Source organism: Callospermophilus lateralis, chromosome 7 (genome assembly GCF_048772815.1).
Source record: "Callospermophilus lateralis isolate mCalLat2 chromosome 7, mCalLat2.hap1, whole genome shotgun sequence".
Lineage (NCBI taxonomy): Eukaryota > Metazoa > Chordata > Mammalia > Rodentia > Sciuridae > Callospermophilus > Callospermophilus lateralis.
In genome coordinates, this window is record NC_135311.1 from 20,012,099 (window position 1) to 20,038,413 (window position 26,315).

The 26,315-nt window shown below is 49.1% G+C and overlaps 1 protein-coding gene across 1 annotated transcript in view; it reads left to right on the top strand.

Moving 5' to 3' along the window:
• The window catches only part of Igsf3 (immunoglobulin superfamily member 3), an 88,323-nt gene that overhangs the window by 30,959 nt on the left and 31,049 nt on the right, over window positions 1-26,315 (top strand). Inside the window, exons 2-4 of the mRNA XM_076861524.1 lie at window positions 17,065-17,442; window positions 19,940-20,350; window positions 25,211-25,600. Of these exons, the coding sequence (XP_076717639.1) occupies window positions 17,065-17,442; window positions 19,940-20,350; window positions 25,211-25,600 (1,179 nt within the window). The remainder of the gene's footprint in view (window positions 1-17,064; window positions 17,443-19,939; window positions 20,351-25,210; window positions 25,601-26,315) is intronic.

The window sequence follows — 26,315 nt, forward strand, 5'->3', positions numbered from 1 at the left end:
TTTTCAGTTCTGCTTCTGATTCACGTCAGAGTCATTCACGTTGGTTCTTCATTTTGTTGTCTGTGGTTTCTGAGTGTTTCTTTTTAAACCTAAGATCATGATTTGATTTTTATTTTGTGTGTGTGTGTGTGTGTACGTGTGCATATCTTTCTCTTGAACAGAGTATAATATAGAATTGTGGGGTCTAGATGTTCTGGATTTTGGTACAGAAGGACCCAGTGATGGAGCTGAAAGGGGCTTGTAAGAATTACCTTTTCCCCCTATCTTTTTACATAAACTTTAAAGAGTTTTTTTTTTTTTTTCTTTCCATATAGGGAATTTAGTCCTTGAGAGGAAATTAGGGCTATCTCACGTCTCCCCACCACAAATGTAAAACACTAGGAAAAAAACCAAACTTTCCCGAACTTTCTGGGGTGGATGGTGACCTGCAGTAACCTCCTAACACCTTTGGCTCCCTGAAGCCGGAGCTGAGACGCACTTGACCCATCAGTGACAGGATTTGAGCCCACATCCCAAGTGCAAGGAAGGTGGGGCGGTAGTGCCATGCCCCGGCCTGGGGCCGGCTTTCCAAGAGACCGATGCAGCTGAACTCCCAGTCCTCCCAGCTGCAGCCCCGTAGAAGCCGGAGGCTGTGTCTCTGCAGTGCGCAGCCTCATCGATCCATAGCATTTGAGGCTATTTTTCTCTGTGAGTGTCCACAAAATTCATTACTTTACAAGGAGCCTGGGAGGGGGATAGCTGTGGTGGAGAAACTCTGCTCGGTTCCCAGCGTCTCTTACTTCTGGGATTTTGCCTGAGCAAGTAAATCAAATGCTCAGTAAATACACTCACGTCGTCGCCCCCCAACCATGGGATTTGGAACTTTCCTGAAGCTGCATTCTGTCTTTTGACTTATCTGTTCCTCGTTGCAGCCTTTTGTTGTCCTGGAGCAGGCCAGCGTCTGTCCTGCTCACACTGGGGCCGGGGCGCTGTGGGCTGCACACGTGTGGCCCGTTGTTCATCCTGCCAGACAAGGTCGGCTCTGAGTTCATAAGCACCATCTCTCTGTTTTCCTCCCTAGAATACGAATCCCTTTAATGTCCTTCCTGTGTTTGGGGGAGATAGCAATACATGGCTGGAAAAGGATTGCGGGGAAGAGTTAAAACCGAATCCTTCAGCATCCGCCTGCCCGTTTGCTGTCTGGCAGGGTTGCTTTCCTACCCGCCTCTGAGGGCGCCTCATTCCGTATGCTGGGCCATCATCCTGCGGTTATCTCAGAGGTGGTGTCTGAGTCGCAGTGTAAATCCTAGAGAACATGTCACCATGTGATGGCACTCCGCCGCTGAGCCGTGCTGGCACCCCCCACCCCACACAGATTGGTATCTCACCTGGATGGACGGAAAAAGGCCACTGATAAGTCCGGTTGTCAGCACTCGGTAGACGGGTGGACCTCTGGGATGGTCAGCCTTCTCCGGGTTCGATGACCGTGTAGGTATTTTAAACGTGAAGCTCTAGCAAACTGACAGCCTTCCCTGCTCTCCCACCAGAGCCCTCATTAATGGGATCATTTTCTTCTTCTTCTTCTTCTTTTTTTTTTTTTTTGGTGTATGTGACGGTGGGGATTGAACTCAGGGCCTTGTGGATGCTAAGCATGTGCTTCACTCCCAGCCCAGTGGGATTATTTTCTGATAGGACATCTTGTTTGTCCTTCTTTTTTTTTTTTTTTTTCCCTCAGTAAGCTCATCAGAGTCTCCCCGAGCCCTTCCTTGGTTGAGCTGTGTAAGTTTTTGTAGCATCTTGTTTTCCAGGAATGGGCTCTGCCCTCAGTGACTTTTGCTCCCGTCTGAACCTTTGTGGTGAGCACAGCTCATTTGGGAGTTAACGGGGTCCGCAGCCGATGGAGACTTTGAGGAGGACCGACTGCCAGGTCTTTTAAAGTGGCCCTCAATTAACCATCTTCTGGCATCTCTCTCACATCGATCGATGGGTTATCACGGCCCGTGGAGGCAAATCCTGTCTGGATGCTTGCCATCTGTCAGCCATGGGAAGGTTGGTCTCTGCTCCCTCAGTCCTGCTGAGGGCGGGCTGCAGGAGATGGGGTTTTAGGGTACATGACAGGGTGGTTTAGAGAGTCGGCTGGGCCTGGAGAGTAGATTTTCTCTGTCCGGTGGAGACCCCACCATCTTCTCCCCAGCAGTTGTCCAAGGCCTGGGATTGGCTCTGGACTGCCCCCTGGGTGCCTCCCTGTTCTCGTCTCTTGATTGCATCTCCTTGGATGGGTCCTTCCAGACTTCCCCCTCTGCCCACATTATTTGCTCTATTGGGGGGGGGGTCCTCAGTGGCTTTCACGTATGTCACTTCAGGAGTTTTCTGCTAGGACTCCTTTTGCCATCTCTCCTGCTAGAACCGTCTCCCCGAGACACGATTCAGAATGTTTGCTTTCTTCTTTATGCTCTTCAGGGGCTGTCCCCTGCCCAGGGGCGGAAGCCCAAGCTCTTCAGCATGGCACCTGAGCCTGGCCCTGGCCTGGCCACTTTCTGCTGCATTGTCTCGGTCATCCCTTGCCCCTCTGCACCACCCCCCACTGTCGTGAAGCTCCCGCACTTCTCTGGACCTCCAGCTCCCTGGGTCACTCTTCATGTCCTCAAGCTGCTCTGTGTTGACACCCTGCATTACACCCCAACCTCCATCCAGAAAGACCCACTCCTCCTGTTGAACACCTGGCACAGGAGCCCTCTCTTCTGTGGGGCCTTCCTGACCCGTCCCCCATAGTTAGAAGGGACCCTTGGCTCCATTCTCCATGTCCTTCACAGCACCATTAATATATCTGTCTCCCCCTCCTCCACCGTGAGGATGTGGGTCTGGTAACGGGGCCCTTTGACACTGTGGCCATCAAAGAAGAGGCACCATAAATATTTGTGAATGATTACATGAAAGGAGCCTGGAGTCAGAGATGGTGGGTGATGCTTGTTCTGCATCTCTCTCTGACAGTTCCTTGGACCCTCAGTTTGCACGAATCTGTGAAGAGGAGACAACGCACTTTTCTCACAAGATGGTAATAAAGTTAAAATGAGACGGCACCACCGGGTTTGGTGGCGCATGCCTGTAATCCCAGTGACGCGGGAGATAGGAGGATGGCGAGTTCAAAGCCAGCCTCAGCATCTTAGCGAGGGTCTAAGCAACTTAATGAGACCCTGTCTGAAAATAAAATATAGGAAGAACTGGAGTGTGGCTCAGTGGTTAAGCACCCCCTGGGTTCAATTGCTGGTACACAAGAAAGGGTGTGGGAGGGAGAGAGAAGACACCTGTGGAAGAGCTAGGATTGTGCAGACTTGGGCAGTGCCTGCGATAGCAGGTACAGAGTGCTTTCTCCTTTCATGTCTGTTTCTAGGATAATACGTCCCCTTGTGTCTTTTGACTTCTTTCGAAGACAGCTTCTTAAACATTGCCCCCAAATAAGAGGGTGTACCCAGGGAGCTTCTTACAGAATGTGAACTAGGTCGGCCACCAGGGGCAGAGGCTTTGAACCCTTGCTGCGTTGTCAGGCCCTGCAGCAAATGTTCAAAGCCCAAATCCTGAAATCTCAGTTCCTGCAGGGCCTGGCGCTGGGTGGGGATTTAGAAACAGCCCCGCACCGCGTGCCTCGTCCTTGGCCCCGTGTAAGTCCGCGTACGCCTGGACTGGATGCCTACACTTGTGCTTTCTCAGGATCCTCCAACCATCTGTCATTCAGGTGCCCTCACTGTGCCCCAGAAGGATGATTTTCATCAGGCCTGTGGTATCTGTTAATGCTGCGTCGAGGCGTCCGATTGGAAGAGGCAAGAGCAGAGACGCAGTGGAAGGCTCAGAAGGGATCAACGTGGAACTGAAAGTTTAATAATTCAGAAAATAAGGAGTTTTTAGGGAAGTCACTAAACAGCTTAGAAAACTTAAGTAGATGAGGTCAAACCTGTTGGACCAGGCCCTAGGCAGTCAGCGTCTACATAGAGGGCAACTGAAGAACCCTCTGACCCCTCGCTCGCTCGCCTGCTGGGTTCTCCTGCCAGCCTGGCCCCGGCCAGTTTTGCCATCGCTTCCGCTCAACCCCTTCCCTATCTCACATGGGCTCCCTCTCCCACCTGAGGCCCTTGGCCACGACTCCTGTCCTATTACACAGCCCGGGAGTCATCTGCACCAAAATTCTGATCTCTGACTCCTTTTGGGGGTTGTTAAGGCAGACGATCTGGGGAGTGACTGACGATCGTTTGCCCTGATCATGAAGGCAATCCATTCAGGGTGCAGGGTACCTAGAAAACTCAAAACACAGAGGGGGAAGTCCCTTGAACCTCCACCAGCTTTTAACATCTTATTTATCCTAAAAAAAAAAAAAAAAAAAAAAAAAAGGCAGTATCCCCCTCCCCAAAACAACACACAAATATGTGGGCGGGTTATTTTTCTTTGCAAAATATTTTTAAACCCTTTATAGCCTTTCCCCCCTTATACTTGATAACATGCTACCAGCACTTTTAGGTGTTTCTGAATATTTGCCTCTGTGATTCTTATGGTTTTATTGGTGCATTGTAATTATACATAATAATGGGATTCACTGTGACATATTCATACATGCACATAATTTGATCCGTTTAATTCCCCAGGTCCTCCCTTTTCCACCCCCTATTCCCTTCCTCTATGGGTCTCCTCTTTTTTTTTTTTTTTTTTTTTTAAATTTATCCATTAGTTGTTTACCAAAGTGGAATATTTGTGCGTGGACCTGGCATAATTGGTCAGTTTTATTCTTCCTTAGCCTCCCCCTCCTCTGTCCCTCTTGGTCATTTTGTTCTTTTCTGTTGGTCTCTGTTTTTATGAAATCCCTTTCTTATTCCCCTTTTCTCGTCTCTCATTTTCACATGCGAGAGTTTTTCTCTGTGATATTTAGTGGCGACATAATACTCACTGCCTGGGGAAGTGCTGTGTGATTTACTTACTCTGTTCTTTCTCCGTGGACCTCTTTCTGCTTTTGTGAACTGCCCCATGGTGGGGTGCTCCTTCTTCCCTGCACTTCTCCTGTCGGGGCTACTGCAGGTTCATCCTGACCCCAAGGGTTCTGCTTCCTGTGTTTGTGATGCTGTGCCCTGGTCAGGACCCACTACCTGTCCATTGTCATGCTTAAAGCACGTAACCTTGAATTAGAAAAGGTGCAACCCCACATCTGTGCTGCCCACAGATGAGGGCAAAGGGCAAGAGCCCAGAGCACCAACAATGAAAGTCAAAAGTCCAGGAGGAAGGAGTGGCCATGGGTCACTGTCATAAGGGACAGGTACTGGGGAAAACCCCCAGAAGCAGTGTGAGTGCTCCCAGTTGAGTGTAGACAGTGCTCTGTGAGGGTGCTGTCTGTATTTCCAAGGTCCCTGGCTGTCCACACTCACTGCAGGGGGAGGTGGTTGTATGCTGAGTGGTGGAATACAGACGCTCAGATGGGCACAGCTGGCTACACCTGGCTAGAGTGAAATGCATGTCATCAAAGGCCCTCAAAGCTACAATTTTGGAAAGCTGGTTAACAAAAAAATTCCTTGGCCATTGCAGTTGCTGTCTGGGGAATTTGCACTCGAGCCGTGTGAGTCCGGCATGGGCAATAGACATGTGTGGGCTGAATATTTGGAGCCCAGGTCTGTGGCCAGGAGAATAAAGGGGATCCCTGGAGAGCAGAGGGACAAGGGGACTGTCCTGAGGAGCATGGTTGAAGTTAACAAGGCTTTCCAGTTCTGGTCTTCTGAGACCTCACGGTGCCCTGAGCTGTACCCTTGGGCTGCTTTGAAGTCTCATGCGCTTTTTGAACCCTCTTTGCCCTCTCTGCCTCCTCTACTCTGTGATTATGCAGTTGACATCCAAGAGGACATGCTGTGGGCTCATTGCTAGTGATTATGCCATAAAGGGTCACCAGAGTTCTTCCAGGAGACCAAGGGGTGTCACTGAGAAGGCTCTGGCCGGTGGGGTCCCACTTGGTTTGGGGAGAAATGCATATCATTAATGGCCCTCAAATCTACAATTGAGCATTGGTGGTGTGTACAGGGGTGGGTGCTGGAGGGCTGCTCCTGGAGCAGGCTCCTCTCCAGACCCCCAACTCAAAAGTCTGCAGGTTCCTTGTCAGCTCAACAGCCCTGTTTTATATGTCCATGGCATGGTGGGAGACGGAAGGAAGGGACATGGTGTTGAGGGATGTGCTGTGCTGACTTCCCGTGGCTTCAGGGAGCCGTGGGCACATCTTCATATCCAGGTCTGTTCCCCACGCCACTTGAGAAGGCCCTCACGGCCCTCTGCCTTGTTTACCCCTTGCCCACCAACGCTGTCCCTGTCTGTAGTCACCCAGGTGAGTGACATCCTGATGCTGCTGAAAGAAACCCTCTGCCGTGTTTTCAGAAAGGGCAGGCTTAGCAGTCCTCTTCCCGGGGCCCCAGGAGCGTCCAGGGATGCAGGGGTGGAGGGAGGGAGCACACAGAGGTGCAGCTTGACAGGCGCAGAGGAGGAGTTATTCCAGGCCTCAAGCTAGCAGGGCGGCAGCGGGGGCCAGTCCAGAGACTGTTTTGAAATCTAGCAGCCGCCTTTCTACCAGACTGAAAATCTGGAGAAACTTAGGGCATCCTAGGTCCAGAAATGAAGCCCACAATTGCAGCAGCAGCAGCTGTGAAGGGGAGCGAGCCACCGTCCCTGCTGTGAGGGGGCGTGAGCCCGTCCCTTCCTGGAACTCACTGTGAGCTTGAGGTTCTGCAGGCCACTGGGCTTGGCAGAGCAGGCGGGGCCCCAAGGCTGCCCTCCTCAAAGGAGGAGCCCATTTCCGCTATCTTTGAAACCAGATGGAAAGGAAAAGTGGTCAGGGTAATTACGGGGAGAGCATTTACAGGCAAGTAATCGGATCCCGTCTCTTAATTTCTTTTTTTCTCCTCCAGAAAATAGAAGGCAGATACTGGCACTCGTAGTCAACTGGAAGGGTTTGGATTGGGTGCTGGTTGAGTCCAGGTGGAGACGAGGAAAAGGCCTACCCTGTGGCCGTGGGCCTATCCTGCTGCCTGTCTTTCCAGATGCTTCTTCCATGCCACCCTTAGGAAGGCCAGGAGAGGGGATGCAGAAGATGAATAGAAGCGGAGGGCAGGACTCTGGGGCATGGTCCCACCTTCTCTGGAGAGGAGTTGGGGGTCATGGCAAGAGGCGAGTGATAGGAGAGAGGGGGCAGTGTTAGAAGAGCAAGAGGTAAATGGTCGGTGGGGACATCCTAGTGCCACATATGTTATGGGATGGAAGAGTTAGGGGCTTCCAAGTGATGGCCCTTGTACTAGAACTCACGCTAAGCATATGGTGCATGGAGATATTTTTATATCTCTTCCCCATGGTTTAAATGATTATGGAGAGAAAGGCTGGGAAAATTTCCCAGGACAAGAGGTAGAAGGTGGGTGTGCAAAGAGAGAAGAGCTCATTGATATAGGAAAAAAAAAAACACACACACACACACACACACAAAAAAAAAAAAAAAAAAAAAAAAAAAAAAAAAAACAGAGAGAGGGTGAGAGAGAAAAGAAAGACATAACCTAAATATTCACCAATGTGGTATAATCCTATGATAGAATACTATATAGCTATCCAAAAGGAAAGAACTCGAATTTTATTTGATTTAAAAAAAAATTGAGGAGGAAAACCAAGAAGTGTTAAAACAGTATAAGGGATGATGATATTCATGTAAAAATGCTGGATGATACTATAAGTTATCAATGGCTAAAAGTTATTTTTTAAAAAATTCTGGGTTCAGGAGTGTAGCTCAGTGGTAGATGGCTTGCTTAGCATATATGCAAGGCCCTGAGTTCTATCTCTAGCACCAGAACAATTCCGGAGAGCTGTATTCCTAGGTTACAGTTGTGGTAATCGAGGAAAACGAAGAGGAAGCTAGATGACCAGTGGTGGTAGTCCAAAGAGATCGCAGGCTTGTTAGAGTCTAATAGCTAAACATTTCTAAGTAAATATTTCTAACCTAAGTAAATGTTAGATTATGTAAAAATTTTCTGGAGTCATAGCTTAGCAATCCACTCAAGAGGCAGCTCCTGCATTTAGTAATGAGACCATTAGGCAACGGCGGAGCAGCAGCCCCGGGCTCACCAGCTGAATGCCTTGATCTAGGACAATCTGGCAGCCTGGTGACTCAGCAGTGTGGATGTCAGGGAGATGGCAGTGGGTCGGGGTGAAGTGAATCATTGGTAGTCACACCCGAGAAGTGGCATCAATAATTTAACATTGATTAATCATTGTGTCTACACCAGCTCTATTTTAGGCACCACTGGAGATTCAGATAAAAGAAAGAAGAAAGAGATGAATGAAGAGTATTTTTGCCCTTGGGCATCACACCCTGCCAGGCCCCATCTTGTGTCCCTTGACTGTTCATTTGGTCTCCTGCTCCCATTCTTGCCGTCTCTCCAACATCCTCCAGCTGCACCAGAGATTTAGAGACCCGAACCTGAGCTGTCTCTCTGTGGCCTCTGGTAGTCTCTGGCCCCAAAGGAACTGTTTCACTTTATTGATGTGCCTTCTTCCTCCTGTGCTGATGCGCCCTTCAGTCGCCTGGCAGACCCGGGCCAACCTCTGCTAATCTGGGGATGTTCTCCATTGTTCACATGTGGCCTGGGCTTCCCTGGCCTCACAGATCCACTGCTTTCATGAAGGCTTTTGGACCTACTTTCTCCCTCTCAGAGGCTCAGCCTTGCCCTTTGCACCTGCCTCACTGTTGGCATATCCTGTTGTACAATAATATTTATGCCTATTTTGGGGGGAGGAGGATTATCACCCCTGATTAAAACTCTACCTCATTCATCTCTGCCTTCCAGGTATCCATTGAAAAATAGGTTCTGAAAAAATCTTGATTGAAAATGTAGTGTATGTATCAGTTATTTTTGCTGTGTAACAAACCATTCCAAAACTCAGTAGCTTAAAACAGTTATTTTGTTATGCTCACAGAATCTGAGGGTCAGGAAGTTGGGTGGGGCCCAGGAGGTAAGACTGGAGCTTTAGCCGGGGAGATTGCAAGGCTGGGAGGTAGAGGGGTGTATACTTGTGTGGCTGGCAGGCACAGTTGGCAGTTGCTTGGAAGCTCTGCTAGGGCTCTGGACCATGGCTTCTTGAGGAACCTCAAGACAATGTGACTAGCCAAGTGGAAGTTGTGTTGCTGTTCATGGCCCAGCCTTGGAAGTCACACAGTCACAAGCCTGCCCAGATCCAAAGAAAAGGGAATTAAGTTCCACTACTAATTACTACTATTACTACTACTACTTCTTTTCTTCCTTCTCCTCCTCCTCCTCCTCCTCTTCTCCCCCTGCCCCCAACCCTTCCCATTCTGGGGATGTAGTTCTGGGACTCATGCATGCTAGGCAAGTACCATTCCATTAAGCTATATCTCTGGCCCCAAACTCTACCTCTTGATGGGAGTGTGGATGGTGACATTGCAGAAGAGACCATGGGACAGGAGATACTTTTATTTTCATGTTTGGAAACTGCAACCTATCATGATGTTTGAGAGAATCAGTTCCACATCGAGAGTTAATCTCTCTCTCTCTCTCTTTTTGGGGGTGGGTAGCAGACTGGGGATTGAACCCAAGGATGCTTAACCACTGAGCCACATCCCCAACCTTTTTTTTTTTTTTTTTTTTAGGTGGTGCTGGGGATTGAACCCAGGGCCTTGTGCATGCAAGGCAAGCACTCTACCAACTGAGATGTATCCCCAGCCTTCCCAACCCTTTTTAATATTTTATTTAGAGACAGGGCCTAATTGAGTTGCTAAGTGCCTTGCTAATCTGCTGAGGCTGACTTTGAACTCATGATCCTCCTGCCTCAGTACCCGCCAAGTTTCTGGGATTACGGGCATGCACCACTGTGCCTGGCTGGAGCTAATATCTTATACTACAACTGCTGCTGCTAAAGTTGGTGGCTTAACATTTGTTGAGCATATATTATATTCCAGGAATTAAGTTTTAAATATAGCAAGGGCTATGAAGATTACACTATTTTACAGAAATATCTTGGAGAAACTGAGTCTCTGGGAGGTTATGTAACAGTTCAAGATCTCACAGCTATTGCCTGTGATGTGGGAAGTCAGCAAGGCGGGTGGGGGGGTGGTGGTATTTAGGAATTGGCTCCATCCTTCAGGTTTGCTGTTGGGTTGTATAGAACTGCACTTACTATGTGGGAGTTGGTGGCTATTTCAAGGGACATTGGATTTGAGATAGGACATTGGGTTGCCCAAGCTAGTCTCAAACTCCTGGGCTCAAGGGATCCTCTTGCCTTAGCCTCCCAAGTAGCTGGGACCACAGGGGTACACCATTGCACCCAGCTCAAGGGACAGCTTTAATGAGAATATGAACCCAGAGGCAGGTCCCTGTGCCCGTGGTCTTGTGAAGCTGAGCCTCCAGTTGTCTTGGTTTTGTGGCTCCCCCTGTGCCCTCTGAACTTTGACTATACTGTCCCTAGAGGTGGTGACATTAACCTGACCCTGGCCTTCTTTGTTAGTGTGCTTTTCATAATGCAGGTATATTCAGCCCTGCTTTATTCACTCCCCGACTTCTTGCCTCAGGTTCAGTATCTGTGCAGGGAAGTCACTGAGAGTGTCTGTCTCATGGGGTCTCTGTCAGGGTTAAAATTAGTTCATGCATAGTTGACCCATGCCCAGAACTTGGAATAGTGCCAGATACCTGGCGGGGACTCCGTGAGTGCTGGCTCTGGTTCTTGGTAAGGCCCGAGCTTTATGTTTGTCTGCTCCCTAATCTGGAATGGGGTCAAACAGAGGATCTTTTAGCTGATGTTACTTCTTGTCCTCCCTTAGCTGAGGCTAAAAAACAGGAATCCTCAGAGGTTGACTCTGATGTTCTGGCTGACGCTGCTTTCCGGAGCTCCTCTCTTTGAAGCCTCTTAGTTATGTGAAGCACTCATTGGCCTGGTCTCCACCTATCCAGCATGCTGCACGTAGCTGTTCCCAATTTTAACTTGAGGTTACAAGGTTCCCCACTGTGTCCTCTAAGACCCGGTGGGCAAGGAGAGGCAGTTGGCGTTCTAGCACTTATCACTGATGCTCTCGGAGCATGCTCAGTACGAGTCGTGGACTACGAGAACCATTAGTCATGTTCTGTGTCATGGAGAAAGTCATTTAACCTTGAAGACCGTTTCCTCCTCTGGTAAATGTGGCTGTAATGAAATCGACCTCGTTCAGTTGCCGTGAGGGTTCAGTGAGATGATGTATGCAGAGCAGTAAGGACGGTGTCTGGCTCACTGAAGTGTTGATCATTATAGCCATTTAGCTTCATCGTAAGAGGACCATGTACTTGCTTATTTAAAAAATGGAGCCAGGCGCAGTGGTGCAAGCCTGTAATCCCAGGGATTTCAGAGACTGAGACAGGAGGATCACAAGTTCAAAGCCAGCCTCAGCAATTTAAAGCCACCCTAAGCAACTAAGTGAGACCCTTTCTCAAAAAAAAGGGAGGAGTGCTGGGGATATAGCTCAGTGGCTAAGCACCCCTGGGTTTAATCCCAGTACCAAAATAAATAAATTAATTAAAAAAACAAACAGAGAAATAAATATTTAAAAAAAATGGGATTGAGTGTGGTGCATACCTGTAATCCCAGCTGCTCAGGAGGCTGATCACATGTTTGAGGCCAGTCCCATCAACTTAGTGAGACCTTGTCTCCAAATAAAAAATAAAAAGGGCTGGGGATGTAACTCAGTGATAAAGCACGTCTAAGTTTAGTCCTTAGTACCAAACATAAATAAGCAGGAAAATTGGGGGAAAATAGAGAATAGGAGACATTGATATTCCTGCAAAGGGTGAGGGGGAAATCACTCATATTCACATCTCGGTCATTCAGCCCAATATAGTGTTTTGTGTGATCATTTTCTAGGTATAAGGTTGTTGTTTTTTTTAATTTATAGCAAATGTAATTTTAACCCAAAGAAGAAGAGTAATGTTCTTTTTAATACTCTTATGTTTATAAAAGTTTTTTTTTCCTGTTTTTAGATTGATATCTCATATTGGTAGAAATAAGGCGAAATTTTTAAATATTCATTTACTGAACTACACAGTATTATTTGATCTGTTGGGTTCCCTGTGAGAGTGCTACATTATCTATTACATTGTTTCCATATTACAGACAAAGAAATATACTAGTGGGACTGGGTCACATGCAGAATTTGGGACAAGGAGGTGGTGGATGAACTTTGGTGATAAGGTAGGCCTCCACTGGAAGTGTAGACGTGAGATGGCGAGGTGAGACCTTCTGACGCTTTGACGTGCTCCGTCATGCATCTTGATCCTATAAATTGGATCCTGTGCTTAGAGATGTAGGTCCCTGAGCCAAGAACGGGTTCCAAAAAAAAAAAAAAAAAAAAAAATGCATGAGAAGCACAGTGTCCTCTCCCTGCTGAATCAAAATGCCCCTAGCCAGGATCATCTAGGACTTGGCCACAAAGCAAAAGTTGGAGAGTCCTTGGGTAAGCAATATCTTGAGAAACTATTTAAGTGATAGCATGTGTTTGCCAGGGACTGTCAAACTCGATCTGAAAAGAACATGGCCTTGTCCACTCATCATGATTCTTAATCTTTTGGGGGGGGGGTTGTAAATCCCTTTCGGGGGGGTCTTTTGAAATTTGTGGACCCTTTTTCCAAAAGAACTCACATGCACATGCATCATTGTTTTTCACTTGTTGTCACTAATGAAAATGCTAAAGGTATATTTTGGTGCAAGTTGAATTACCCCCAAAGGCTTAAAACCACAGTGAACGTTTACTATTTCAGACTTCGTGACTCGGGAATTCAGTAGCCTCTGAACTGGGCAATTCTGAGCAGTCTCCCCGGAGGTCCTCTGGGCCCACTATCGTCTGAAGGCTTGCCTGGTGCTGGAGAATCCACGCCCAGGTTTCTCACTCACAGTTGGGTAGGTTGGTGCCGGCTGTTGGCAGAAGTCCTCCTGTGGTCCTCCGGGTCAGGTGGCTTTAATGCCCCACTACATGGCATTTGGTTCTTCTTCAGAGTATGTGCTCTGAGAGAGCAGGGAGAGACCCCAGTGTCGTCTTATCACCCGTGAAGTCACGAGTCGTCCATTCATCGTCCACTTCCTGTTGGATACACGGGTAGCCCCATTCAGTGCATAGGGCAGGGTTTGGGGGTGGAGGGTGATAGCGCTCCAGTGCCTCTCCAGCTGGACCACTTTCCCAGCACCTCAGGGTGCTCACTAACCTGTACATGAGGGTCTAGGGTTTCATCCCTTGGGCATGACTGGTTAAATCATTGGCTTGGTGACTGGACTCCATCCCCAGCCCCACTTCTGTCCCTGAGGTCTGGCGGCGGCGGGGGTGGTGGGTTGGGGTAACGGGGAGGGGAGGTGTTGAAATTTCCAACCCTGTCAGCATGACCAGCTCCTCTCTGGAAACTCTCCAAGGGCCCACCTGGCGTTGCTTCATTAGCATAAGCTCTTGTGTGGCCCAAACCAGCTCATCATGAATATGGAGAGACTCCCATGATTCCGCCAGTTCCAGAGGGTCAAGGAGTTGAGGGCCAGGAACTGGGGCCAAAGACCAAACATCCCCCCGCCCCTCCACACACACACCACCACCATTGAACACGTTTTACTGCAATAGTGAATACAGAAAAATATTTAGGCAGCAATCATACGTCATTTTTATTTTTTGTTTAAAAAAGTCCTCCTAGTTATAAAACTAGTTCACGCTCATTGCGGAGGATTGGGGGAGGAAGTAAAAAATAAAGAAGAAAAAAAACCCTTTGCCACCCGCTAACCCAGTATTTTCTCTCTAGTCCTCTTTATATAGTTATGTATAACACTTTGATCTTTCCTTTTGCTTTACAAAAGTGATATTTGCTTATTGCAAAGGAATCCAAAGAGTGCAGAATGTCTGAGGTTTAAGTTGTTTTTTCAAAAAGCAGTTCTTGCCTGGGAGGAGCCTTCTGTTGTCGACTGAAGATGGAAGTGGGCCCCGGGGCTGGAGGATGTAGGCAGGGCAAGGGACTCGGTCTGCGTGAGGGGACCACGGCAGGGACAGCAGCAGAAGGGCATTGTGGGGGTGCAGTGTGGAAGACTTTTATTTGTATGCTAAGACCCACTTCCTAGGTACAGCACTGTTTTCTGGCATCAAAGGCCCTTTATGGGGTGGGCGGGAAATTAAGGAGACATTTAATAAATGGGTACAGCTGAGCATGTGTGGTCGCAGTACAATCCCAGATTTATTGGTGAGATTGTTTATGTACCTTTTCCGGCCTGGACAAGTTGTTTTGACCCTGCTGCCCTGGCTCATTCAACGGCCACTTAACACTGTTTACCTTGTGTGCGGCGGGTGTGTGTGATCCGCTTACCCTGGTCTGTGAGTAGAATGCACTCTGGCTAAACTCCTCGTTGCAACATCATGGGCCGGGTCTGGTGGGTCTCAGCTGCTTTCTTTGGACAGGGAAAGACAAGAGGAGAATGAAACTTTCTTGAATGAACTCACCGTACAATCTCTAGAAGGAAGGAACTTAAAACCACTGAGAGCCTTAACTTAGGATAGGTTCACGTGAGCATCTGGCTGGCACCATCTCGAGAGAGACATTTTAAAGCAACCTTTCTTGACCCTGGGGGAGCTTTAAGATATCCTAATGCCCAGGCCGCGTTCCAAATCGGTCACGTTGGACAGGTAGAGCTCGCCCTGTGCCCTGTGATTCCCTTGTGGATCCAGGGTTGAGGAGTAGTCTTTACAGGAAGGTGCCGCGGCCCTCACCTACCTGCTGCCTTCTTTGCAACATGTGGGGCCTAATTCTTGCTGCTCTGTCATGGAATGCTGAAATGAAGGAGACCCAAGTGTTAGGATTGTCATTAAGTTGTTTTCAAAGTGTCAGCGTTTCAGAGTGACTACAAACATTTGATTCAACTGTCACAATGTGTATGTGGGTGGGTGTGTATTTAAAATTGTCATTAAGAGAGTACATATAACCAATGTTATGTGCCAGATTTTAACATTCTGAAAATTACTGATGAGTTCTCTTCTCCACGGTTTTAAATATAGTCATGAATGTCATCAGCCAGAATGTATCACAGTCGCATAGCTCCTGTATCCCCCTCCTCTCGCTCCACCCCTCTTTTCCATTTTTTTCCTACTTCTTCTGGAGCCAGGATGGGGTTCTGTGTAAGACTTGGGGAGAAACGGTTTTGTGTGAATTGGATTAGAAGCCACAGAGCTTTCCTTGTATAGCCAGCGGTTTTGAGGTCTCTCATCTTGCAGATGTCAGCTTGCTTTGAGGCACAGCCAGCTGGACTGTGCCTGAGAGCTGCCTTCCACTAGGCTTTGAGCATCCCCCCAGTCCCCCCACCAGCTGGGTCCACCTTTGATAGGTTTATGCTGGGGCAGCTGCCCTTCCCATTTGGGGATAGAAGGGAAACTGCCATGGGAGTGATCCGTAGCTAGGAGTGAAGGTAGGCACTGATGTGTTCTTGAGCAGTCGTTGGCCAGAGCCCATCATCTGTGGATCCAGAGCCACAGAATGTCCAGTCAATTTGGGTCCTAGTAGTAGCTTTTTATTGAGAACTCATTGTGTGCCAGGCACTGTGCTAGGGACTTTATAGACATAGCCAGTTCTGATCCACAGCTACTTCTATGAATAGAACTTGTGTGCTTTTTCTACTATGCTGCTGTGCCTGGCTACTGCTGAGTGGGGTACAAAAGGGAGTGCCTCCTCCCACCTTTCAGGTAGCTCAGATACAGTGTGCTGTGTTGGTATATTAGTCCGTTTTCTGTTACTATAACAAAAAGCCTGAGGTCGAGCACTGTGTTTTGAAAAAGGTTTATTTAGCTCACAGTTTTAAAGGCTGCAACTCTAAGACTATTGTCCCATTGAGTTCTGCCTCTATGATATTGCTCTATTACAACATGGTGGATGGCATCATGGCAAAAGCCTGTGCAAGAGGTCACATAGCGAGATAGGAGCCCAGAGACAAGGGAGAGGTTGATCTTGCTCTTTTTTATAAGGACCTACTCTTTTGGAACCAGTATTCACCCTTCTTGGGCATTATCTCTCATTAGGACCTGTCTCTTAATGGTTCCACCACCCCTGACATCACCACACCGAGGACCAAGCTTCTAGCACATGGACCCTGGCGGGGCTGCCGAGGGACGGGACCCACAGTCAAACCATATCCAGACTAGAGCAGTTGGCATGTAGTGAGAAGTTCAGTTCACCATATTTTATCTGTGTCCCTGTGAAGGGATGCCATGCGACAGAGAACACACAGAAGGCAGGCAGAAGTGACCTTGGAGAACCATATCTCCGCCAGAAGGCCGGGGTCTGGGGCGAGTCGGAGCTGAGCGCTGCGGGGCGACCTGTGGCTGTCCTGTTACACATTTCGCTGTGCACTGTCTGCTTCCCCCACTTGGCCAGTTGGTGGGAATCTGGGCGGCAGGGATCTGCCTCGGCGCTTCACGTTCGTATCAGCGTGTGCTCAGCTCCAGCTGGCAGTAGCGTGTAGGAGCTCCGCTCTGCTCCCATTTATGGAGGAAAAGGAAGGAAGGAATGCTCCTTGGGATGGTGGGGGGAGTTTGCAAATGTTTGCAAATGTAGAGCGTAGCCCCCCAAAAAGGGCCTCTCTCCGGCCAGCCTTCTAATTAAGGAAGACACGCTCAATTTCAGCTACATGGTGTGAGAAGGTTGCTTTCGTTTGTTTTCATCTGAATTTGTGCCAAGGGTTCAACTTTTCCTGCTCGTTTTATTTAAAACTTTGTAAACAGCCATTAATAATCAGATATAAAACTGCTGCCTACATGACAGAGGGACTGAGTGAAATTCACAAGGGTCAGCCGCCGAATAAGTAACAGAACCACGTCCTTGCACGATCAAATTCCCATATAGGCAAATCAGAGACAGTGCCTTAACCACAGAGTGTTTTAATTAATATTTGTAAATCACACAGAGCCTCTGAAAGGGCCAGTAAGCTATATTATATTATCATCATGTCACACAAATGACAAACCCTCTGGAGATGGCGGCCTGTGTTTGGTCTGAAAAGTAAGCGAGTGTGTTGTGTGTGTGTCTGCCTCTCCTATAGGTGTGGTGTCAGCACAGCGGCAGGTCACAGTCCAGGAAGGACCCTTGTACCGAACAGAGGGCTCGCACATCACCATCTGGTGCAACGTGAGTGGCTACCAGGGACCCTCCGAGCAGAACTTCCAGTGGTCCATTTACCTGCCGTCAGCCCCAGAGCGGGAGGTGCAGATTGTCAGCACCGTGGACTCTTCTTTCCCCTACGCCATCTATACCCAGCGTGTCCGAGGTGGAAAGATCTACGTGGAAAGAGTCCAGGGGCACTCGGCTTTGTTGCACATCACAGATCTCCAGGCCCGGGACGCCGGGGAGTATGAATGCCACACGCCCAACACCGACGAGCGCTACTTTGGGAGTTACAGTGCCAAGATGAACCTAGTGGGTAAGGAGATGCTGTTTTCATGTGGCCAGTGTCAGGCCTGAGTCCCCGTGTCTCGTACCGCGTGTTTGACTTTATCAGGGCTCCCCGGATATTTTAGAGGTCGACAAGTGGCGCACGTGAACAGAATTTCTGTGCTCACTTGTAAATAATGGAATGCTGGTGTTAAAGCTTAGAAGAGAGCCCGTGCAAATGTTATGCACTTCAGAGGCTGACCAGACCTCCAGCTGGTGAAAGGGATGATGAAAAAATATAAGGCAAGGACTTTATAGGTGATGATGATATAGAAATGAGATAGAAGATAGAGACTATTACACCAGCCAGAAGGGAGGTAAAGGCCCTGGAGGGACAAAAGAGAAAGCTTCCCTTGCCCCTTCCAATAGGTAGACGAGTAGAATAGCTTTAGGAGGAGGTACTCATGGGCATGGGGGCAAACTGGAGGAGAGTGACCACCCAGATAACCCAGGGAGGCCCAGATGCTTATGGGTCCCGCTTCACAGGGGAGAAGGAGATGGGGAATGAGGTAATTTTGAGGGGTCATAAGTGACTTTAGGTGAATGAATTGGCCAGTGTTCCGACAATAGTTTGTAAATTATTCTCCCTGGGAAGCGTATGGGCCAAGAAGACGGACAGTAGCTTGTGACAGAATCGGCCCAGGTGTGGTTGCCTTCTTCCGACTTCCTCCCTGTGGATATGAGTTTAGTTAATGAGAACCCAGGGCAGGGACCAAAGGTAATTGCTTTCTTCTTTGGCAGGTCTGGTCTTGATGCAGATAAGGGAATATCAGAGTATAACCTCTTGCAGCAGATGCTGCTTTCCCAGGGCCTTTCACTGAAAATAACCAGCCCATGAGGTTGCCCTATTTTGAGGGGGAATTCCCTGGACTCTTTCAACTGTCAGAAAGGATGGCCCCTTTGGACAGGCTCTGAGATGCCCGGGTGCTGCTCAGTTAGGAAGAGAAAGCGGCTGCAGGTCCTTGCTCAGCCCTCTGGCTGCCCGTGTAAGGAGTTGTGAACCGGCTGTCTCCCTCCATGTGTGTTGAGTGACGGGGAGGAGTCGGGGGGCGGGGGGCTTTCCACGTTGATGGCCTGGCCACGGTTTTACAAAGCTAGTGTGAAAGGTTGACAAGATCAGGGCTGTTATTTCTCTGCTCAGGTCTTTAAATCACTGTTTTTTTTTTTTTTTTATTATCACAATTAAGCAGGAGTGTTGGTGGTTCTTTGATTGACAGCAATGCGGAGTTTTGCTTATTTTTTTCCTTCCTCAAATAACAGGAGGACTTTAAGACCCAGTTCTGAGACATACAGGGAGAAGATGCCACACTGGTTGTGACCGGGGTGCCCTCATCAGGGAGAGGGGTGGTGTTTAATCTCCAGCAAGATGTAAGGATCAGGGTCAAATTCCCACCAAGGGAACGCAGCGCAGTCTCCTCACTTGCCTGAGTCCTCCCATATGTGGCTTCCTTCCAGTGTGGACCATTTTGGCTGAAAAATTATATGTGTTAAAAGTAGGGCCCGTGCGTGTTGGCGCACGCCTGTAATCCCAGGAGGATCGATAGTTCAAAGCCAGCCACAGCAAAAGCGAGAAGCTAAGCAACTCGGTGAGACCCTGTCTCTTTATAAAATACAAGATAGGGCTGGGGATGTGGCTCAGTGGTTAAGTGTCCCAGAAATAGGGATGGCGAGGATTTTCTCTACAAAAATCAAAACAAAACCAAAGCTTTCCAAGGACCATGCGTTGTTGATTAAGTTGTGGAATAGAGAAGACAGTGAGCTGAGGAATAGGGAAAATGAGGCCAGCCTTTGCAATTTCGCAAGGCCCTAGGCAATTTAGCAAGGCCCTGTCTCAAAATAAAAAGAGCAGGGGATGTGGCTCAGTGGTAAAACACTGCCGGGTTCAATCCCCAGTACTAATGAGTGAATGGATAAAGGAAGGATATCAAAGCAATACGGAAATCAACAAGAAGTCAGCTAGGTGTGGTGGTACACACCTGTAATCCCAGTGATTCAGGAGGCTGAGGCAGGAGGATTGCAAGTTCAAAGCCAGCCTCTGCAACTTCGGGAGGCCCTAAGCAACTTAGTAAGACTCTCTCTCAAAATAAAGTAAATAAAAGGGCTAGGGATGCAGCTCAGTGGTTGAGTGCCCCTGGGTTCAATTCCTAGTAACTCCCCCCGCCAAAAAAAAGCCTTATTAGACTTAAAAGAAAACTATTTTGACACATTATGTTTAGGAGAGTTCATTTATTACAGTTAACTAAACTGTTAAAGGTAAGTGTGATGTTTCCCTGCCCCCTGAGTGTGTTTCACAGCGAAACAGAAAACTCTTCCTGTGTATCGCCTTTCAGGGTTGTCTGTGGCCATGGGACAACTGTCAGAGGCCGACTCTGTTGGGAACAGAGGAACAGTTGTGCCTGTGTACACAGAGCAGGGACCTTGCTTCCAGTGAGTCCCAGACGCTGTGGCTCTGTGTTGGCTCACTGTTGGGACGTTTTGTGTTGCAGTGATCCCAGACTCCCTGCAGACCGCTGCCATGCCCCAGACCCTGCACAAAGTGGAGCAGGATCCGCTGGAGCTCAGTTGCGAGGTGGCCACAGAGACGGTCCAACACAGCCACCTGTCTGTGACCTGGCTCCGGCAGAAGGGTGGCGAGAAGCCGGTGGAGGTCATTTCCCTGAGCCGGGACTTCATACTGCACTCCAGCAGCGAATACGCCCAGAGGCAGAGCCTGGGGGAGGTGCGGCTGGACAAGCTGGGGAGGACCACCTTCCGCCTCACCATCTTCCACCTGCAGCCTTCTGACCAGGGCGAGTTCTACTGCGAGGCCGCTGAGTGGATCCAGGATCCCGATGGGTCATGGTATGCCATGACCCGGAAGCGCTCTGAGGGAGCCGTGGTCAACGTCCAGCCCACTGGTCAGTTTCTCTGAGCCTCTTGTCCCTGCTTGTCACCTGGTAGCGAGGGTGGTCAGACACTGGGAGGGTGCGGGGACATCTTTGCTTCTCGTGTGAAGTTAGAGATGATCTTGTCTGCAGCCGGAAGACACAGGGACATAGGTCTCCTGAGAGACCTGGTTTTCCAACAAGTCCCAGACAGTACTGCCCAGGCTGAATCCTGCCTATTGTCCTGGTTTCTTTACCTACACGCTATTGTACATTTTTTAAGAATATGAAATTCATTTTAAAAATTGAGAAATTTCACAGAAAGCAATTCTGCCTCATGACGCTGGTTCCCATTCCTGTTTAGCCACGTTCGATACCCCTTCTTCAGGTACCAATTCATAGAAGACCTTGTGATTATGAGCCTTTCATTGGAGGCCTAGAATTTTGAACTATAGAAATTTTGGCCTTACATTATTACTTTTTATATGAATATTTCTTTAGTGGTGGTGTTTTACAGTTTCCAATCTGCTTTGTCATTTGTTGTCACGATCCCTCAACAGTTTTGTCAGGTGATGAGGTAGGAGCATTTCCATTCCATAGGTGAGGAGGTGGAGTACAGATGACTTTGTGGAGGGACCCCAGGAAGAGGCCACGGGTGTGTTGATGAGGCCCGTCCAAAGAGCACCGTGTCCCACCATAGGTGCTTTCTCAAGGAAGACCTGGGCAGGGCCCCTCAGGAAGTTGGTGATGTTTTGAAGACTGTGGCAAAGTGATAGTGGCCTGGTGAGCTGCACTGATCTCCGGCTTCTCTTGGTGTCTACCACTCTAGGCTCCTGAGGCTGCTAAGCTCCAGGTCAGAGCCAACAGCTATTGCTATGCTTCAGTGGGGCTGGGAGCCAGGATCTCATATGGGCCACCAGCCCCTGGCTTTGGTTGGAGGATGATCATTAGGTATCCTGAAAGTGACAGTGGCCTGTGAGCCTTTCCTTGTGTTGACACTCACCACTGGTGAGGACTTTGGTGGTCCTGGTGAGGGAGTGGAGATTTGGGTGATAGATGGGCTTCTCTCATCAAGACCATCTCTTGACCTCCTTTCCCATTTGTTATAGTCAGTTGTCTTGGTCCCTGTGTGGTTCCTCTGACCTTCAAGAGCAGTGCTTCAGACTCACCAAATTGGACCCTTTATGGGCCTCATCCCAGAATCCTGAACCAGGGGACCCTTGGGAGGGACCTGGGAAGCTGGGTTTCTGGTGCACTTCTCAGGTAATTTCTTTGATTGTCTACAGTTTGTCAAGTACAGCTCTAGAGGGGATAGGGGGGAAGGGCTTCTCTGTACATTTATTTAATGGGTTTGAAGACTTTTACCAAGGGGTTGGATTCCTAGACAGGGAACAGTGATCCGCTCTGTAGGACCCAGGGCTTTTAGCCTCTTCTGGATCTTCTGAAGTTAAGAAGTCTACCAAAGGGGCTTTATTTCCTATTTTGAATCTTAATGCTTTTAAATTAGGTTGCATCAGTTAATCTTCTTTATTTTAATCTTACCAATTTGGAATTAGGACTTTTTAAATTTGCCCTGCAAACGTATCTAGACTAAGCCAGCAAGGGGAAAATTAACAACACCAAAAGTCGATGACTTTGTGTTCCTGTTCAGGCTCCGTGGTTGCATGACTAACTTTGTCCTTTGCTTTGTTCATTTTAGTCAACACCAGTCAAGTCTCTACAGCACTGAAGTTGTGGTGCAAGGCCATAGGGGATGCAGAGATGAATAATACTTAGTCTCTGTACTTAGAGTACTTGCAGACCTGGGAACCAGTGGTCAAGGAGAAGGTGCTGAGTGCTCGGTAGCATTTGCAGAATGCTCTGGAAACACAGTAAATGCAAAGATTTTTGCTGCTGTGATTTTTTCCCTGGATGGAATATTGGTTAAGAAAAATCCAGGAAGGTTGGTGACTTGCTTGAGGTGTCAAAGCTTGAGGAGAAGCAGACAGAGGAAGAATCTGAAGGCACAGAATGATTTGTTTGGCAAGTGGAGAAAAGTCATGCAGGACCGGATGTTGAGTCGTAGCTATGGGTGGTGGGAGAAGAAAGGAAGGGTAACCTAGGGCCCTAAATGCTGTGGTGTGGAACTTGGACTTGACTCTGTGGACCAGTAGTTTCCAAGCCTGGTTCTTTCTTCTGGGAACTTCCGAGGGGAAGACACCGAGGAACCCCTGGGAGGTGCCCGAGAAGGTCCACCTTGTGTATGCACATGTCCGTATGCACGTGTGTGCATCCTGGGGCTCAGGGGGAGGTGTGGGAGGGCCTGAGTCTTCCCCTCTTGCTTCAGCCAAAAAGATTTTATATGAAGAAAGGAGTTCCCCTTCCACTGCCTCCTCCTGATAAAATTTGACAAGGGCAGGATAGAGATTTTTAAGCAGTTAGTGACCGATTAGGGGTTTGGAAGGAAGAACTCACGGGGGCCACCTGCAGGCTGATCAGACAGGGTGGGTCTGAAGTCAGTAGACCTAGTAGAAAAGAGTTGTTACAGCTAGAGCAGTGGCAGTGGCCTGGAAGGGATGCCGTGACCAGAGGCAGAAGGATGGAGGACTTGATGGAGGGAAGAAGCCAGCCGGAGGGAGCCCTGGGGCTGGGCCTGGGGCTCCTGTGGCTCTGGGCACTGGGGGGAGGTAGGAGGAGGAAGCAAGGGTAATGAGGAGCTGCAGAGTCCTGCTTGAAAGTCAGTTGGGGTGACGCTGGCTGTTCTTTAGTCAAGGAGTCCATCCCTCAAACTCTCAGAGAGATGCTCAAAATGTAGAAGGAGGCCTGTGAGTGAGGAGGACCCAGGGAAAGCCCATGTGGCCACAGGAGGAAGAGGCTCAGGAGAGCCGTAGAGGGGGTCCCTGGGGGGTCAAGGCTCGTTCCAGTGAGAGAGAAGACCAGAGTGTTCCGGCAAGCAGGGGGAGAAGCCGAGGGGGGGACACCAAGGATCCCAAGGGACTCGGGGGGGCTCCAGAGGCTGAAGCACACTTGAGAAGAGCCTTTGCTTAGGGTGGGGTGGGAAATAGGGTGAACCACGGGTGCCATTGGCTAGGTCAGTTACTTGTGGGAGAAGGGCCAGAAGCCAAATTTCAGTGACCGGGACTCGAAAAAGCCTAAATTAATTACTGTCCATTTACTTGACTGGACATAACGGAAATCCAATTGCTCTTCCGAAAGGGGGCGGTGTTATGTATCTTCCACCCCTGAGCCAGGCGGGCATTCTCCTGGGATGCAAAGTCTTTGGCTGGCAAAAGAAGAAAAAGCCAGTTGCAGCCAGCCTGACCCAGGGCAAATGGAAATTCCCGAGGTCCAGGGCACCCCCATCGTGTCCACACTGGCGTTTATGTGGAAGGAGTGCTTTTTTTAGCATTGATGTTGGGTTATGAATCACTGCACTTGGGTTGACCAGAGGGCTAATAACAGAGCAGATAGCATGGATAACCTTCCCACATGGTTGTGCTCATGCGGGCAGACGGTGACAGAGTAGCCACATCTTTTAATACTGGCTTCTTGGGAAGGGGACGCATGGGCAGGCACCGATACATTGGAGGTGAGCCCTGGAGTTGTTGAGTACAGTTTGCTCTGTCAGGAGGTTTGGGTAAAGGCAGGAAGGAGTTAAATCACTGGAGAGAAGGGATGTGTGGGGCAAGACACCGTCCCACACGGCAGGGGAGTGGGGATGGGAAATGGGCGGGTACAGAGCTGAGCTGAAGGAACATTGAAGTATTTGGGTCATGATTCCTGTGTTTTCTCAGGGAAATGGGATTCTCCTCTGCTGGAAGAGTGGGTGGGATCCTAAAGTGAGGCAAGGGTCCTAAAGATAGATGGAGGTTAAGACTGAAGGCCATAGAGGGAGGGCAGTTCATGTCGAGACTATAAAGTCTACAGGGAATTCAAACAGCGTTGCGATGGGATTTCCCTTTGACGTTCTCTTTTGGAGGAAGGAGGGGAATTTGGGAAGTGGTCACAGCCAGGGCTCTGTGACTCCATGTGACTCCATGTCCAAGGACAGAAGTCTCCTCCATCCCTCAACTTCTACGTCTTTCCCCTTAATTTTGCATGGGTGCCTCTGAGATTGGATAATAGTCTCATGAGTTAACAACTCACTGTGCACCATCATATAGAATGTGGTCCCCATGACGAGCCCTTCTTGCATCTCTCCCCCGTGCCTGGTTGGACACCCAGCTCTTTGAAGAATGCTTGGGTTCCTTGGCTGCTTTGAAGGTGGTCTGGCTGTCAGTGCGAATGGGCACAGCCCACATTTAATCTGGCAGGTGATAGGCCAGCGAAAAGATGTTAGTTTTCATTTTCCCTATGCCGTGCCGTTGGGGCTTGTCTTATCCATGTCTTAATTCCAGTCTTCACATGGGGGTTGAGAGAGAATTTCAGTAGATTCATTTTTGAGTATTTATTGGGATTGGGGTCAGCACCTAGGCCACTATAATTTTTTTCTCACTGATGTGTGAGGTAAATCCTACAATATCTGCTGAAAATACTTGCAGTGGCGTTGCTTCTGTGGATATTCAAGGCCAGACCTTTGCCATCTTCCATTTAAGTGATATTAGGAGCTCCTATTGGGTTCTGGGGAGTCTAATCTAGGGCTGTATAAGCTTTGAGCAGAGCCTCATTGGTCTTAACGGAGATAACAAACTCCTTGGAGTGTCTGGATCTAGGTGGGACTTTGTGATATTCATGAGTTTCTTTGGGCCTCAGGTAACCTGGGTCTGAATTGGATTTTCTCTCAAGTGCCGGGGCTCTTCCCTGTGGTTAGCATTAAGAAAGGCCAAGGGAGTAGGGTTTTTCCAATGTAGTTTATCTGCAACCCTCATTCTTCCAGAACAGTTCAGTCTTTTTTATTGTTATTTGTTTTCTCAGACAAAGAGTTCACCGTTCGGCTGGAAACGGACAAGCGGCTGCACACGGTGGGTGAGCCCGTGGAGTTCCGATGCATCCTGGAGGCCCAGAACATTCCCGACCGTTACTTTGCTGTCTCCTGGGCCTTCAACAGCTCCCTCATCGCCAGCATGGGGCCCAACGCCGTGCCCATCCTCAACAGTGAATTTGCCCACCGGGAAGCCCGGGGACAGCTTAAAGTGGCCAAAGAGAGTGACAGTGTCTTTGTGCTGAAGATCTACCACCTCCGCCAGGAAGATAGCGGGAAATACAACTGTCGTGTGACTGAGCGGGAGAAGACAGTCACTGGGGAATTCATTGACAAGGAGAGCAAGCGTCCCAAGAACATTCCCATCATAGTCCTCCCCCTCAGTAAGTAGAGAGAGCTCTATGTGCTTGTTCCCGTTGGCCCCTGGTTCCGTGCCTAGAGCCACTTAGCAGAAGAGAGAATACAGCTGGGGTGGGGGAGTGCAGGGAGGGTGGACTGCAGCGTTAGAGTGGAGCAGGAGAGAGCCCCTCTGAGACCCTCTGCCTCCTCCTGCCCACCTGCCACACCCAGCAGCCCCCCAGGTTCACAGGCGTCAGGCGTGTGTCTCAGCTGGAGATGGGCACCAGCAGACCCCAGCTGGAGCAGCTCAGTGCAAACACAGCCGTGCCAGCTCTGCCTGGAGAAAGACCAGGATTCCTGGAGAGCTGATAGCTCCTGAGTGGGAATGGCGTCCCAGAAGAAGTGGGTTGAGGCCTGTCTTGAAATCTCACCGAAGGAGAGTTGGTCTTTTAGGGGAGGATTTTAAATGATAAAGTGCATTCTTAAGAAGGATTTGCTGTCTGGGTTTTTCTCAGTATAAAGGTGGGCATTTCCCACTGGTTTCTTCCCTGGGTGGGAAATGGCTTTGATCAAAGTCAGCGGGTGGTAGAGGTGTCATTACCAGCACAAAGGAGAGGAGCAGTCAGCCGACGGGGTCTCTCCTGGAGCAGGCCTCGGAAAGCTCAGCCTCCGTGAGGCTGCTGCAACAGGCCCTGCCTCCGTGTAAGCTGGCGTTGTCCGGGTGGGGTGCAGCCCTTGCTGGGGACTCCAGAGACCACC